The sequence below is a fragment of the Sapajus apella genome, unplaced genomic scaffold (genome assembly GCF_009761245.1).
Source record: "Sapajus apella isolate SASKATOON/1434 unplaced genomic scaffold, GSC_monkey_1.0 scaffold151, whole genome shotgun sequence".
In the NCBI taxonomy this organism is placed as follows: Eukaryota; Metazoa; Chordata; class Mammalia; order Primates; family Cebidae; genus Sapajus; species Sapajus apella.
This window is the reverse complement of record NW_022437091.1, coordinates 1,151,895-1,167,470: the sequence shown is the minus strand read 5'-3', so window position 1 is coordinate 1,167,470 and position 15,576 is coordinate 1,151,895. Positions and strand designations below refer to the sequence as shown.

General features: G+C 45.9%; 2 protein-coding genes across 12 annotated transcripts in view; both read left to right on the top strand.

The window, feature by feature from the left end:
• Positions 1-5,557, top strand: part of PRMT5 (protein arginine methyltransferase 5) — a 9,071-nt gene extending 3,514 nt beyond the window's left edge. For 4 of the 8 annotated variants that reach the window (XM_032265553.1, XM_032265554.1, XM_032265558.1 and 1 more), the window contains 11 exons: positions 1,352-1,513; positions 1,675-1,752; positions 1,847-1,905; positions 1,992-2,114; positions 2,201-2,376; positions 3,221-3,330; positions 3,561-3,654; positions 3,831-3,947; positions 4,150-4,214; positions 5,032-5,100; positions 5,356-5,557. In XM_032265553.1, coding sequence (XP_032121444.1) covers positions 1,352-1,513; positions 1,675-1,752; positions 1,847-1,905; positions 1,992-2,114; positions 2,201-2,376; positions 3,221-3,330; positions 3,561-3,654; positions 3,831-3,947; positions 4,150-4,214; positions 5,032-5,100; positions 5,356-5,505 — 1,203 coding nt within the window. In that variant the 3' untranslated portion in view covers positions 5,506-5,557. Of the gene's footprint in view, positions 1-1,351; positions 1,514-1,674; positions 1,753-1,846; positions 1,906-1,991; positions 2,115-2,200; positions 2,377-3,220; positions 3,331-3,560; positions 3,655-3,830; positions 3,948-4,149; positions 4,215-5,031 lie in introns of all 8 variants that reach the window. The other 4 variants (XM_032265555.1, XM_032265556.1, XM_032265559.1 and 1 more) reach the window with 2 other exon arrangements.
• Positions 5,558-6,919: 1,362 nt separating this feature from the next.
• RBM23 (RNA binding motif protein 23) overlaps positions 6,920-15,576 on the top strand; it is a 19,972-nt gene continuing 11,315 nt past the window's right edge. For 2 of the 4 annotated variants that reach the window (XM_032265562.1, XM_032265563.1), the window contains exons 1-3: positions 6,920-7,110; positions 13,830-13,905; positions 15,313-15,425. In XM_032265562.1, coding sequence (XP_032121453.1) covers positions 13,840-13,905; positions 15,313-15,425 — 179 coding nt within the window. In that variant the 5' untranslated portion in view covers positions 6,920-7,110; positions 13,830-13,839. The remainder of the gene's footprint in view (positions 7,111-13,829; positions 13,906-15,312; positions 15,426-15,576) is intronic. The other 2 variants (XM_032265560.1, XM_032265561.1) reach the window with 1 other exon arrangement.

Sequence of the window (15,576 nt, the reverse complement as noted above, 5' to 3'; positions counted from 1 at the left end):
GTGTGTGTGTGTGTGTGTGTGTGTGTGTGTGTGTGTCCTGTGAGGCTGCCAGTGTGTGTGTGTGTGTGTGTGTGTGTGTGTGTGTGTGTGTGTGTTGGAGTTTCGATCTCGTTGCCCAGTCTGGAGTACAATGGCGCGATCTTGGCTCACTGTATCCTCTGCCTCCTGGGTTTAAATGATTCTCCTGCCTCAGCCTCCTGAGTAGCTGGGATTACAGGCATGTGCCACCACGCCCAGCTAATCTTTGTATTTTTAGTAGAGACGGGGTTTCACCATGTTGGTCAGGCTGGTTTCGAACTTCTGACCTCAGGTGATCCACCCACCCAGGCCTCCCAAAATGCTGGGATTACAGGCATGAGCCACCATGCCCGCCCTGAAGATGACTCTTTGGTTTCTGGGTAGCAATTTCAGTGAAGTTGGGTGTCTTGAGAACAAAAAGGCAAGTGACAGTAGTAGCCGTAGGAGCCTTTCAAAAGGAAGCAGACCTTATGAGAACTTTGCAGAAGGTTTCATTTAGGAAATTACAGCAAGGATCCTTGGGGCTCTTTGGGTGTTGATGATAATTTTATGGCATAAGAGGGGTTTTTCTTTTTTTCTTTTCTTTTTTTTTTCTTTTGTTTTTTTTTTTGAGATAGGGTCTTACTCTGTCACCCAGACTGGAGTGCAGCGCATGATCTCTGCTAACTGGAACCTCTGCCTCCCACGCTTAAGCGATTCTCCTGCTTTAGCCTCCTGAGTAGCTGGGATTACAGGCGTGACCCACTACCTCCCGGCTAATTTTTGCATTTTTATTAGAGACGGGTTTCACCATGTTGGCCAGGCTGGTCTTGAACTGACCTCAAATGATCCACCTGTCTCGGCCTCCCAAAGTGTTGGGATTACAGGCGTGAGCCACCGCGCCATCCAGCATGAAGCCTTTGTTGGTATTGGGACAGATGCTAGAGAACTGTTGGTCTGTGTTGGGTGCGGTGGCTCATGCCTCTAATCCCAGCACTTTGGGAGGCTGAGGCAAGTGGCCACCTGAGGTCAGGAGTTTTAGACCAGCCTGGCCAACATGGTGAAACCATGTCTCTACTAAAAATACAAAAATTAGCCCAGCCTGGTGGCACACGCCTATAGTCCCAGCTATTCAGGAGGAGAATTGCTAGAACCCGGGAGGTGGAAGTTGCAGTGAACCGAGATCACACCATTGCACCCCAGCCTGGGCAACATAGCGAGACTCGGTTTTGGGGGAGGGGGGAAAGAAATGTTGCCCTGGGCCTTATTTTACACCAGGGCTCTTTGCCCATGTACCATAATATTCCAGAATCTTGGTTTGGGGCTGTGTCTGATGGTCTGACTTTTCTTATAGTTGGAGGTGCAGTTCATCATCACAGGCACCAACCACCACTCAGAGAAGGAGTTCTGCTCCTACCTCCAATACTTGGAATACTTAAGCCAAAACCGTCCTCCACCTAATGCCTATGAACTCTTTGCTAAGGGCTATGAAGACTATCTGCAATCTCCGCTTCAGGTGGGCCTGGAGTGCACTGAGAGGAGGAAGGTGGGGTGGAAAATGTATCTTGAGAGTAGACACCTCCAAATCTTACTAAAGCTCAGAAAGCAGTGTGAAGTTTTTGATATTTTAATGAATTGTCCTTTGCCAGAAACTATGTCCTTTTCCTCATTTATCAGCCACTGATGGACAATCTGGAATCTCAGACATATGAAGTGTTTGAAAAGGACCCCATCAAATACTCTCAGTACCAGCAGGTACTGTGTGGTGCCCAGGGTGAGGAAAGCACAGGGGCAGCATGACCTGGGGAGGATGGCATTATAGCCATGGGATCTTCTCTCCTTCCTCCAGGCCATCTATAAATGTCTGTTAGACCGAGTACCAGAAGAGCAGAAGGATACCAATGTCCAGTGAGTGCTTCCCCTCAATCCCAGGAACTTGCGTACCTACATCTGTGTATGCCAAGTCTGTTTGACTTTTCCCCTTTCTTTCTTAGGGTATTGATGGTGCTGGGAGCAGGACGGGGTCCCCTGGTGAACGCTTCCCTGCGGGCAGCCAAGCAGGCTGACCGGCGGATAAAGCTGTACGCTGTGGAGAAAAACCCAAATGCCGTGGTGACGTGAGTAGCAACCTGCTTGCTGGGAAGCTAGTCCCCATTGCCAAGTTTCCTTAACATCTCTCCTCACCTTATTATCTTTGTTTCAGGCTAGAGAACTGGCAGTTTGAAGAATGGGGAAGCCAGGTGACTGTAGTCTCATCAGACATGAGGGAATGGGTGGCTCCAGAGAAAGCAGACATCATTGTCAGTGAACTTCTGGGCTCATTTGCTGACAATGAGTTGTCACCTGAATGCCTGGATGGAGCCCAGCACTTCCTAAAAGGTGCCCCCAGGTTGGGGTATATGTGGAGGGTGATGATGGGTGAGGCAGCAACATGGGAGGAGGGTAGAGGGTTTAGGGGAAAGTGGGTTGGACCTGGGTCAGATCATATGAGTTTTGAGAGCTACTGCTCCACTGCCTCTGCCCTTAGCAAATGAAGCCATCTCTCCAAACCTTAGTGTTCATATTTGTAAAATGAGGGGAGTGGGCCGGGCATGGTGGCGCACACCTGTAATCCTGGCACTTTGGGAAGTCAAGGTGGGTGGATCACTTGAGGTCAGGAGTTCGAGACCAGCTTGGGCAACATGGCAAAACCCTATCTCTACTAAAAATAAAAAAATTAGCCAGGTGTGGTGGTATGTGCCTGTAATCCCAGCTACTTGGGAGGTTGAGGCACAAGAATCACTTGCACCCTGGAGGAGAAGGTTGCAGTGAGCCGAGATAGTGCCACTGCACTCCAGCCTGGGCAACAGAGCGAGACTCTGTCTCAAAAAAAAAAAAAAAAATGAGGGGAGTGGACTCCTTGAGCTGACATATACATCCTGAGCTTAGCTTTCATCAGGAACTTCTGTGGGATTTTGTGACCCCACAAAAGTTAAGGACCACCAGTTTAGACTCTTGGGTTCTTTCAGTTTTAATCTGTGACTCTGTAAATTAACCTAAAAGTAGAATCCTTCCTGCCAGTAGTTGGAAGCCGGCTGGCTTAGTAACATGACAACATGCATTTGCCTTTCTTCCATGCCCATGCCAACGTTGGTCAGTTTGACATGGGAGGTTTGATCCTTCAGTTAGTAGAGACATACCATTTCCCTCCCTCTGGAACTAATTTGAGTTTCCTGCTATGCAGATGACGGTGTGAGCATCCCTGGGGAGTACACTTCCTTCCTGGCTCCCATCTCCTCCTCCAAACTGTACAATGAGGTCCGAGCCTGTAGGGAGAAGGACCGTGACCCTGAGGTAAAGAACCACTCTCTCTGGAAAGAGTGGTACTCTTTAGTCCTCTTATTTTTCTGTATTTGCATCAATTGTTTTCCTCTGCTGGGGATGAAAAGGCAAAGGGGAAGTTAGGGATCACGGAAGTGCTGAAGTAAAAGTTTTTTTAATCCTTGGGGAAGAAGGTATCTTTTGTCTGTCTTCCCCAACACACACTCTATCTCTCTCTGTCTCTCTCTCTTTCTCTCTGACAGGCACAGTTTGAGATGCCTTATGTGGTACGGCTGCACAACTTTCACCAGCTGTCTGCACCCCAGCCCTGTTTCACCTTCAGCCATCCCAACAGAGGTAGGTTCTTTTATGGCTGTCCTCTGACTGGAGGCGTGTGGGCTTCTTCCTTCCTCCTTTCTTCCCTTGCTGTCCTTAGTTTGCCTTATCTGTGCTTCCTTCTTGGGTCTTGTTCATGCTTTACCAAGTTGTCTGGAGCTTCTGGCCCCGTCAGCCACATAATTCTTTCCTGACAGATCCTATGATTGACAACAACCGCTATTGTACCTTGGAGTTTCCTGTGGAGGTGAACACAGTACTGCATGGCTTTGCAGGCTACTTTGAGACTGTGCTTTATCAGGACATCACTCTGAGTGAGTGTCTTTGGCAGTGGATGGCAGAGTATGAGGGTGCGCTGCCTGGGCAGCCTAAATGTACATGTGTCATTTAGATTTATGGGGAGCCCAGTACTCAGTGAATGGAGATGTTTGTGTGATCAGAGAAGAGACCCCCTTCAACATAGGCAAAAGGCACAGCCATAGAGACCTCTATTTTTTCATTATTTTGTCCACACAGGTATCCGTCCAGAGACTCACTCTCCTGGGATGTTTTCATGGTTTCCCATCCTCTTCCCTATTAAGGTAGGAACTGCTTTTAAGACTCTGTAGGTTAAGGAGTAACTTTTGCCTGTGGTGTTGTGCTTCTTTCCTTCTCCTAGGAAGATAGTTGACTATGACTCATGTTTTTCTGATTTCATATGCTCTTGGATCCCAGTGATAGTTGTTGGGATTATTTGGAGTGGCATTCTGCCTGGCTTCTCCACATCTACTCTGGCTACTCTTCTGTCTCTTCTTTACTTTGAGCAAGAGTCATCTTTTAAAAACTCAAATTTGATCGTAACTCTCTTTTTTGCTTAAAACCCTTCATTATCTTCCCATTGTCTTTAGCATAAAAGTAAAAATCCGGAACATTGCTTGTAAGACTTGATGTGATCTACTATTTGCCTGCCTTTGCAGCTACTGTCCCCTTGCTTACACTGCTTCAGCCTTATGGACCTTCTTTTTGGTTCTTCTAATAGTTGATCTTCTTTTCTACCTCAGGCTTTCATGCCTTTCTTTTGCCTGTAAAGTTCTTTGCTTGTCTCTTCACACAATTAACTATCTTCTAGGTCTCCTTTAAACATTTCTATTGTCAGATAAACTTTCTCTGACCTCCTAGACTAGGTTAGTGTTCCCTTTCATAGGTGTTTTTCTAGCACTCTGTATGTGTTCCAGCACTCACCACGCTTTTGATTATTTGTTCAGTGTCTTATTGTTCAGTATTCTAATAAACTTCAAATAACTTTCATGAGGGTTGGGACAATCTGTCATGTTTATCATTTTATCTTCACACCTACCTTAATACATTGCCACATATTTATCAGCTCCACCCTGACCCTCCCTGTCTTTCTTCTTACAGCAGCCTATAACGGTGCGTGAAGGCCAGACCATCTGTGTGCGTTTCTGGCGATGCAGCAATTCCAAGAAGGTGTGGTATGAGTGGGCTGTGACAGCACCAGTTTGTTCTGCTATTCACAACCCCACAGGCCGCTCATATACCATTGGCCTCTAGCCCTGCGTACAAGTGTCCAGAGCCTTGGAAGCAGCTTCAGGTTCTGCTCCTGTAGCACAGAAGGTGCAGTACATCTATGGGCTGTGATTCCCCTTGCCCATCAGAGAGAAGCGTTTCAATCTGTTTTCCTGCCTTACATCAAGGTGGGCAAGGAATTTAAATTAATTGCAGGGCCCAAGCCACCAATCTGAAGACCTCAGGCCAGGGGGTGAGGAATTAGTGTTGGATTTGAAGCTACGCACAGCCTCGAGAACTCCCTGGAATATCCCTGAGAACATGGGATTTGAACAGAATTTCAGCCCTTCTCTGTTCTTGTTTTGATGGTTTTGTGTAAGAGGAAATAGAAATAAAGTTATAGCCCTTTCCTGCACTACCCTGCTGCCCCCTGCTGCTATTTTCCCACACCTCACTTAGGCCCAGGCATGTTCAGATCTGTGCTCTTAACCTATCCAAGACCCAAAGGGGACTAGCCGTATTCTCTACTTAGGAAACTGAGCAATTACTCTTGGACTCCTGAATATAGGCCTTTCTGACTAGCTACAGTGAGCTCTTGTCCATTAGAACCTGTGGTTAGGCTTTTCTCTGGGGAGGAGGCATAGAGTTTGCCACCTTGGAGAAAGATGGAATAGGGAATGAAGCCAGCTTCTCTTCTGTATTCTTGAGCTACTGCACTGGCAACTAGTTACCTCTCCTTTGTTACCTCTTGGGAAGACTGGGATCCGTCCAGGAATCTCCAGCAAGAATCTACCTTTTTTTTTTTTTTTTTTTTTTTTTTTTTTTAAATAAAACCACAGTTACAGTTTGAAATCCTAAGAGGTCATCTAGTCCAATTTGCCATTTTACAGAGGGAGAATTTGAAATGGGTACAGTGATGTGATGTTCGCAAAGTCAGAATTGGAAATCAGGTCCTCGGACTCTGGCTCTCCCCATGTTACAACCAGCTACATTTTTGGTAGCTACAGTAGACCATTGAAGTGTCTAGGGGCTTCTAGAGGACCTTGGAAAGTAAGGGTGGACATCAGTTCCTTCTTTCCAGTTAGAGAGCTCGGAGTACTGCTACATCTAAGGAATCGCCTAAAAAACTTTCAAATTTACCCTTGCAGTGGGAAATGGGGGGGCGGGGGAAGGGGCACTGATTTGAACGGAAGTTGTGACCTGTGGGACCAGGCCTTGACGATAGGGCAGAGTGTGGACGAAGACAAGTCTGTGGCAAGACCTGCTTTTCCTAGGTCCCAAGCACCGAGTTCAGGAGAGGTGGTCGGGAGGGTTCTGTAGGTAGCCAGCTCAGAACGGGAATGTGGAGTTTAGGATCTGGAGGTGAGGCAAATGCCGCTATTCTCTACAAAGTTTAACCGGGAAGACCGACGTGACTCCTTCGGCAAATGAGAGAAGGGGTAGTCAAGGATGTCAATTGTCCATCTTCGTTGGCTCCGCCCATCGCATTGGTCTAGTCTACACTAGCGCCGGGAGTGGGGTCGGTGGCTTCTTCACTCCCGTTCTCCGTCCCGTTTTCCCCGCCCTCCGCAAGTCATTTAACCAATGAGAGAGTGATGGGCTTCTACCAAAGGACGCTTCCCTTTTCTAAAGTCTGAGGTTAGCCAATCAACGGGAATTCGGTGGTTGCTAAGACGCATTTGAGTTTGCTCCACCCATACTTAGGGCTTTAGCCAATGAGAACCTGTACTTTGGACGGTTGCCGCGAAACCGGTGAGGTTACTGCCAACGCCGGAGTGTTTTGGCGCATGCGCAGATTGGGGAAAGTTCTGGAAGACGGTGGCGCTGCCGCCATTTTGCGGGAAGAGTAGCAGCTCTATCTGCCCTGCTGCTTTTCTTGCCTAGACTCTAAGAAATATTTGAGCCTCACTCCCCGCAACATACCCAAAGGAACGGAGAGAACCGGGACATCCCTGCGGGGACCCGGAACTGGTGAGAAACCCCGAAACCCGGTTCCCCCACTAGACGTCACTAATGCGTGACGTAGTTGCACGGCGCCTCCCCCTGACGTCACGGGCACAAAATGGCGTCATGAACAGATTTAAGCTTGTTTTGACTTGGAAGTGTTAGCTACTTATAAATGTAGCCCTTTGGCACGACTTTAGAGGTGGGTACCCTCGTGGCTGTATCCTGTACCGATAAAGATGCAGTTTCTAGGATCCTGTGATTTTTCTTTGCGGGTCCTTGCAGCCGTGACACTTAGGGTTGCCCACACTGGAGAGGGAACATCGACCCTCCTGGCCTCAGACCACACGTATCATCAGTTTTCAGCTACTCGTACCACTCTTCAGAGAGAGAGAGAGAGAGGGGAATTGAGCTTTCTGCCTCAATCTGTAGTCTCGAAGACTCGCGATCGCTGTATTGACTTTTACAGGTTTTCCCTTTTAACTTTTTCAAGCAGTCGTTCCTAGGCGTATCATGAGGCCACATAGGAAGATTGAGCTCTGGGACACTGGTTCCCGCAGAGATTGTGCCACTTGGTTGCCTATATGACCATTTTTTAAAGCTCTACAACATGGGGAGGGTAGTCCTTCAAGTAATGTTTTTATCTTTCTCGTTGTTCCTCTTCTTTATTAAGCTGCCTTCAGTTTGGAGGTGTTTGTGCCCAGCTAAGTGATCAGACCCAGGAGATGGCGCTACCATCACCCCTTGGGGCTGCAGCTTTTGATGAATTCTTCCCGAACTGGGCTGACAGTGGTTCTCTTTGCCCTCTTTAGCAATGGGGTCTGTATGCTGGCTTGTGCTATGTCCTGGTCTTGGAACTGACGTGATTGTGGGTTTCTAATGATGTTTTTGGAGCAGGATGGAAGAAGACACTATATTCTGTATATTCTGTATATGGATGAGACTGAGTAGACCTTAACCCTAGGTTGGGACATGAAGAGAGTAAGAAAACTACCAGCCTGAAAATACATAGTGTTTGCCACCTTATTGCTTTTAGGACATTTAGAAAGACACCAAACCCAGTGAAATTGCAAGTTTTTTTTTTTTTTTTTTTTTTTTTTTTTTGGGGGGTGGAGTTTCGCTCTTGTTACCCAGGCTGGAGTGCAATGGCGCGATCTCGGCTCACCGCAACCTCCGCCTCCTGGGTTCAGGCAATTCTCCTGCCTCAGCCTCCTGAGTAGCTGGGATTACAGGCACGTGCCACCATGCCCAGCTCATTTTTTGTAGTTTTAGTAGAGACGGGGTTTCACCGTGTTGACCAGGATGGTCTCGATCTCTTGACTTCGTGATCCACCCGCCTCGGCCTCCCAAAGTGCTGGGATTACAGGCTTGAGCCACCGCGCCCGGCCCGAAATTGCAAGTTTTAAAATAGTGTGTTGTGTTGTGTATGTCTGTACTTAAATAGATTCATTTGTTTCTGAGTGAAAACTTCGTACAAAGAAGTTCATTTGTAGAGGCTTGTAAACTTAAGTGAAAGTTTTAGTGTGTGTGTTAAGTTGTCCCTACCCTGCATTAGCACTCAACAATGAGCAATTCTGGAAATCAAGCATTTCATTTGGTGGGGAAAAGGCAGATTGTAAAAAACAGTTTATAACAGAAAATTTGTATAGACTTGGCAGACAAAATGACTGAAAGAAACAGCTGCGTATGAAAAACTTTTCTTTTTTGAACCATTTTCCCATAGTGAATTAGATAGTATATATTAGTCTGGTTTCTAATACTTTTAAGTATACACTGTACATGCCAAAGATATAGAAAACTAACAGTGAGGTTTGGCTAATGGAACTGATTGTTTTGATAAACCTATCAGAAGAACATTCATGTTCAGTGAGTATATATTTAAAAGTAGATATATTGGTATACGGTGTACTTTTTTTTTTTCCTTTAAAGTTAGTTACCAAGGCCGGGCGCGGTGGCTCAAACCTGTAATCCCAGCACTTTGGGAGGCCGAGGCGGGTGGATCACGAGGTCAAGAGATCGAGACCATCCTGGTCAACATGGTGAAACCCCGTCTCTACTAAAAATACAAAAAATTAGCTGGGCATGGTGGTGCGTGCCTGTAATCCCAGCTACTCAGGAGGCTGAGGCAGGAGAATTGCCTGAACCCAGGAGGCAGAGGCTGCGGTGAGCCGAGATCGCGCCATTGCACTCCAGCCTGGGTAACATGAGTGAAACTCCGTCTCAAAAAAAAAAAATAATAAAATAAAGTTAGTTACCGTATGAGAAGCAACCTGATATAATGGATATAACGTTAGATGTGGAGTCAGAAAACCTTTCTGAACAAGAATTATCTTCTCTGGCCAGATGTGGTGGTTCACACCTGTAATCCCACCACTTTGGGAGGCTAAGGTGGTTGGATCTCTTGAGTCCAGGAATTCGAGACCAACCTGGGCAACATGGTGAGACTGTGTCTCTACAGAACAACCCAAAAATGTGAAAAGTTAGCCGGGCATGGCAGTGCACACCTATGGTCCCAGCTCCTCGGGAAGCTGCGATAGGAGACTTGCTTGACCTAGAGAGGCAGAGGTTGCAGTTAGCCGAGATTTGCAGCACTATACTCCAGCCTGGACAACAGAGTGAAACCCTGTTTCAAAATAAAAATAAAAAATTAGTGCCTCGATTTAAGCTGTGTGACCTTTTCTCTTTTTGAAATTTTGCTGGATTGCGGTGGCATGATCACAGTTCACTGTAGCCTCAACCTCCTGGGTTCAAGCAGTCCTTCCATTTTAGGCTCCCAAGTCTTTGGGACTACAGGCACCCACCACCATGCCCAGTTAATTTTTGTACTTTTTTTAAATGAGGCCTCATTATGTTGTTTATTTAGACCTCCTGGCCTCAAGCCATTCTTCAGCCTTAACCTCCCGAAGTGGTGGGATTGCAGACATGGGCCATCCGCTCTGCCCAGCACTTGAGCTGTATATGACTTTGAGCAGTTCATAAAACCTTAGTTTTAAAAAATTTGTGTATGAATCATATTATCTTTCTGCAGCAGCATTTGTTATCTTCGATTGCGAAATAAATGTAAAGTGTTGTTATAATAAATTGAAGTCTGGCACAGTGGATCATGCCTGTAATTCCAGCACTTTGCGAGGCCAAGGTGGGTGTATCACCTGAGGTCAGAAGTTTGAGACCAGTCTGGCCAACATGGTGAAACTCCATGTCTACTAAAAATATAAAAATCAGCTGGTCATGGTGGTGGGCACCTGTAATCCCAGCTACTTGGGAAGCTGAGGCAAGAGAATCACTTGAACCTGGGAGGTGAAGTTGCAGTAAACTCAGATTGTGCCAATGCTCTCCGGCCTAGGTGACAGAAATTAAGTTCAAAAAAAGAAATTGAGTTCACTGGTTTTTATGTATACTGATTTATTTGATTTTGGTTTGATTTCCATTTTAACCCTAAAATTTCGCTCCAATTAATTTTTCTCTAAGAATCTTATTTCTTTATAACATACTTAGCACAGTACCTAGCAGTTGTAGGTAATATAAATCATAGGTGTAGTTATTATTATACTTTTTAAATTGTCAAAATAGGATATGGACTCTTAGGGCAACCAGGGCTGCATTGTTTCACAGGGCATTAGCTGCTTTAAAGAGGACAAAGCTCTTTTTTTTTTTTTTTTTTTTGAGACGGGGTCTCACCCTGCCGCCCAGGCTGGAGTGCAGTGGTGTGATCTCTGCCCACTGCAGCCTCCACCAACCAGGTTCAAGTGATTCCCCTGTCTCAGCCTCCTGAGTAGCTGGGACTATAGGCGCCTGCCACCACGCCCAGATAATTTTTGTATTTTTAGTAGAGACAAGGTTTCACCATATCGGTCAGTCTGGTCTCAAGCTCCTGACCTCAGGTAATCCACTTGGCTCACCCTCCCAAACTGCTGGGATTACAGGTGTGAGCCACTGTGCCTGGCCAACAAAGTTCTTACAGTTATGAAAAAGTCTGATTATGATAGCCTCCTTGCATAGAAATTCCTCAGGGTTTTTGTGTGTTTTGAGACGGAGTCTTGCTCTTTCGCTGAGGCTGGAATGCAATGGTGAGATCTTGGCTCACTGCAACCTCCACCTCCCAGGTTCAAGCAGTTCTCTTGCCTCAGCCTCCTAAGTAGGTGGGATTACAGGCACACGCCACCATGGTTGGCTAATTTTTTGTATTTTTAATAGAGACGGGGTTTCACCATGCTGGCCAGGCTGGTCTCGAACTCCTGGGTCATCCGCCTGCCTTGGCCTCCAAAGTGGTGGGATTATGGGTGTGAGCCACTGCACCCAACTTGTTTTTTTTTTTTTTTCTTTTTGAGACGGAGTTTCACTCTTATTACCCAGGCTGCAGTGCCATGGCACCATCTTGGCTCACCACAAACCTCCGCCTCTTGGGTTCAAGCAATTCTGCCTCAGCCTCCCGAGTAGCTGGGACTAGTCACGTGCCACCATGCCCAGCTAATTTTTTGTATTTTTAGTAGAGACGGGGTTTCACCATGTTGACCAGGATGGTCTCGATCTCTTGACCTCATGATCCACCCGCCTCGGGCTCCCAAAATGCTGGGATTATAGGCGTGAGCCACCGTGCTCAGCCTTTTTTTTTTTTTTTTTTAACACCATGATTGAGGTACATTTAACGAGCACACAATAAAACTGTATACGTTGTGCTCGCTTCTGCAGCACATATACTAAAACTGTACACATTAATGTGTACACTTAGTTGGGTTTTGATAAACACCCATAAAACCATCACTCCCAAAGATTTTTTTTTTTTTTTTTTTGTGATGGAGTTGCGCTCTTGTTGCCCAGGCTGGTGTGCAGTGTCACCATCTCAGCTCACCTCAACCTCTGCCTCCTGGGTTCAAGTGATTCTCCTGCCTCAGCCTCCCGAGTAGCTGGAATTACAGACATGTGCCACCACACCCAGCTAATTTTGTATTTTTAGTAGAAACAGGGTTTCTCCATGTTAGTCATGCTGGTCTTGAACTCCCGAACTCAGGTGATCTGCCCACCTCAGCCTCCCAAAGTGCTGGGATTACAGGTGTGAGCCACTGCGCCCGGCCTGTTGTTATTTTTTTGAGACAGGGTCTTGCTGTGTCACCCAGGATGGAGTGCAATGGCATGATCTTGGCCTTTGCAGGCCTCCCGAGTAGCTGGGATTACAGGCACTTGCCACCACACCTGGCTAATTTTTTTTTTTTTTTTTTTGAGAGGAAGTCTTGGTCTGTCACCTGGCCTGGAGTGCTGGAGTGCTGGAGTGCGGTGGCATGATCTCAGCTCGCTGCCATCTCCTTCTCGGGGGTTCAAGCAGTTCTCTTGTCTCAGTCTCCCAAGTAGCTGGGATTATAGGCATGTGCCACCACGCCTGGCTAATTTTTTGTATTTTTAGTCAAGATGAGGTTTCACCATATTGGTCAGGTTGGTCTTGAACTCCTGACCTCAGGTGATCCACCTGCCTCAGCCTCCCACAGTGCTGGGATTGCAGGTGTGAACCACAACTCCTGGCCCCAAAGTTTTTCTTGTGCCCTTTTACAATTCTTTTTTCCCAGCCCTTCCCCTCACTCCTATGCCTAAACAACCATTGATCTGCTTTCTGTGAGTATAGGTTAGTCTGCATTTTTTAGAATTTTATATAAATGGAATTGTTCATTGTGTACTTTTGGGGTGTGGGGCTAGTTTCTTTCACTCTCCATAATTATTTTGAGATTCATCCATGTTGTATGGGTTGATAATTTCAGACCAATAACTTTTGAATAATTTATCCTATTGGTTTTCTTTGGTATGTTCTATTTTTCTATTTGACAAACTAGTGGTCGACGGCCTGGGGAAAGGCAGTTGCTAGATGTGAAAACTTGGGGGAGGCAAGTTTTACCTTGCCTGTCAGACAGAAAGATTTCAGAATGTGATTGGTCGAGCCTGTCTTAATCTTCATGTTTCTGAGTTACCTAAACTATAGTTGATATTGGATAGAAAATGCTTAGGGATAAAGCCCTAATTATTGGTGTTTGGGGTGGGTGGAGAGGAAGACCTTAGGGCAAATTGCATTTTGGTGTTGCTTTGACTTCTGATTTTTAGTCTTACCTCTTTACCCTTTCATTGGAAATAATGGGCCTATATTTATTTTTTTTATTTTTTATTTTTTTTTTTTTTGGCCTCCCAAAGTGCTGGGATTACAGGTGTGAGCCACCTTGCCTGGCCTATCCTTGACTATTCCAAGCCACAAAGCAGAACTAGTTCAGATCTGTAGAGCGTAAAAATAAACCTAGAGGCCGGGCGCGGTGGCTCAAGCCTGTAATCCCAGCACTTTGGGAGGCCGAGGCGGGTGGATCACGAGGTCAAGAGATCGAGACCAGCCTGGTCAACATGGTGAAACCCCGTCTCTACTAAAACTACAAAAAATTAGCTGGGCATGGTGGCACGTGCCTGTAATCCCAGCTACTCAGGAGGCTGAGGCAAGAGAATTGCCTGAACCCAGGAGGCGGAGGTTGCGGTGAGCCGAGATCGCGCCATTGCACTCCAGCCTGGGTAACAAGAGCCAAACCCCCTCCTCAAAAAAAAAAAAAAAAAAAAAAACCTAGAGTAAGTGACATCTGGTAAGGTCCCTTTGCAGTTGAAAAAACAGAACTGAAATCTATATAACCTGAAGTCTGTTTCTTGGAGGGGAAAGGAAATGTGTGCTGCTGGAAAGGGAGGAAAAATATAAAACAGGTTCTTACATATTAATATCCTCTCCTCAGGCCTGACCGAATGGCATCTGATGACTTTGATATAGTGATTGAGGCCATGCTGGAAGCTCCCTATAAAAAAGAAGAGGTAATATTTTCCACCTCACTCCTGGAATTGGGTTAATAAGAAAGAGTAGTTGTGGATTATCACTTTCAACTTTAAACATTTTATGAATCCTCTTTCCCTGCTTGTTTATTATTTAGAATAATCATAAAAGACATAGTACACTTTGTTGGAGACTGTAGTTAAGAGCCATACTTTCAAGAGGGTCTCAGAAACCAAGGTTGGGTTGGGCACATAATGTGTTATTAGTAATCTGTACTTTGCTCAAAATGAAGTGACAGCGTAGAAAGTCACTGTAATCTCAGACCTAGCACCAATCTCTTTTTTTTTTGATTTGTTGCCAGGCTGTAGTGCAGTGGCGCAGTCCCGGCTCACTGCAACTTCTGCCTCCTGGATTCAAGCGATTCTTGTACCTCAGCCTCCCGAGTAGCTGGGATTACAGGCATGCACCACCACACCCAGCTAATTTTTGTATTTTTAGTAGAGACGGGGTTTCGCCACGTTGGCCAGGATGGTCTTGATCTCCTGAGCTCGTGATCTGCCGCCTCGGCTTCCCAAAGTGCTGGAATTACAGACGTGAGCCACCACACCTGGCCCAATTTCTTTTTTAATATATTTTTTATAGAGACAGGGTCTTGCTGTGTTGCCTAGGCTGGTCTTGAACTCCTGGGCTCAAGCAAGCTACTTGCCTTGGCCTCCCAAAGTGCTGGGATTACAGGCATGAGCCACTGCACCTGGCCCACCTAACACCAATTTACTTTCTTTCTTACTTGCTTTCTTTTCCCTCTCTCTCCCCCACTTCCTCCTGTTTCTTTTTCTTCTTTTCTTTTCCTTTCTTTCTTTTTCTTTCTCTTTTTTTTTTTTTTTTTTTTTTTTGAGACGGAGTCTCACTAGGTTGCCCATGGTGGGGTGCAGTGGTGCAATCCCAGTTACTGCAACCTTTGTCTCCCAGATTCAAATCATTCTCCTACCTCAGCCTCCCAAGTAGCTGGGACTACAGGCGTGTGCCACCATGCCTGGCTAATTTTCATATTTTTAGTAGAGATGGGGTTTCGCCATGTTGGCCAGGCTGGTCTCAAACTTCTGGCCTCAATTGATCCACGAGCCTCAGCCTCTAAAAGTACTGGGATTATAGGCATGAACCACTGCCCCCGCCTAGCACCAATTTGTAACTCTCCTGGGAAATGTCAGTGGAACAGGTGTTAGCTAAAGTTTGACATCAGAATCTGTCATGCTGATGTCTTCCTTTTATGTAGTTTTTTTGTTTCCTCTCTTACTCCCTTTGTTAGGAAATAGAGGTGCTCAAAATCTGGCTAGATAATCAAGAACTTTCATTTCTTCCTTGTCTACCTTTGTTCCCTTTGTCCAATGGAATCTGTGTGTCTGCCACCTTGTTTATACCTTGTGACATTTCCTTGGTGAATGCCTCAGGATGAGCAACAAAGGAAAGAAGTCAAGAAGGATTATCCTAGCAATACCACCAGCAGCACCAGCAACAATGGCAATGGGACCAGTGGAAGCAGAACCATCGGGGAGACAAGCAAGTGAGTGTGGGTGGAAGAAATGGGTTGGCAATTTGGGGAAGGGAAACAGTGGTATCCATTGGAGAAATAACCAGAATAGGGAGAAATAACCAGAATAGGGAGTCTTAAGACTTTTTTTTTTTTTTTTTTTTTTTTTTTTTTTTTTTTTTTT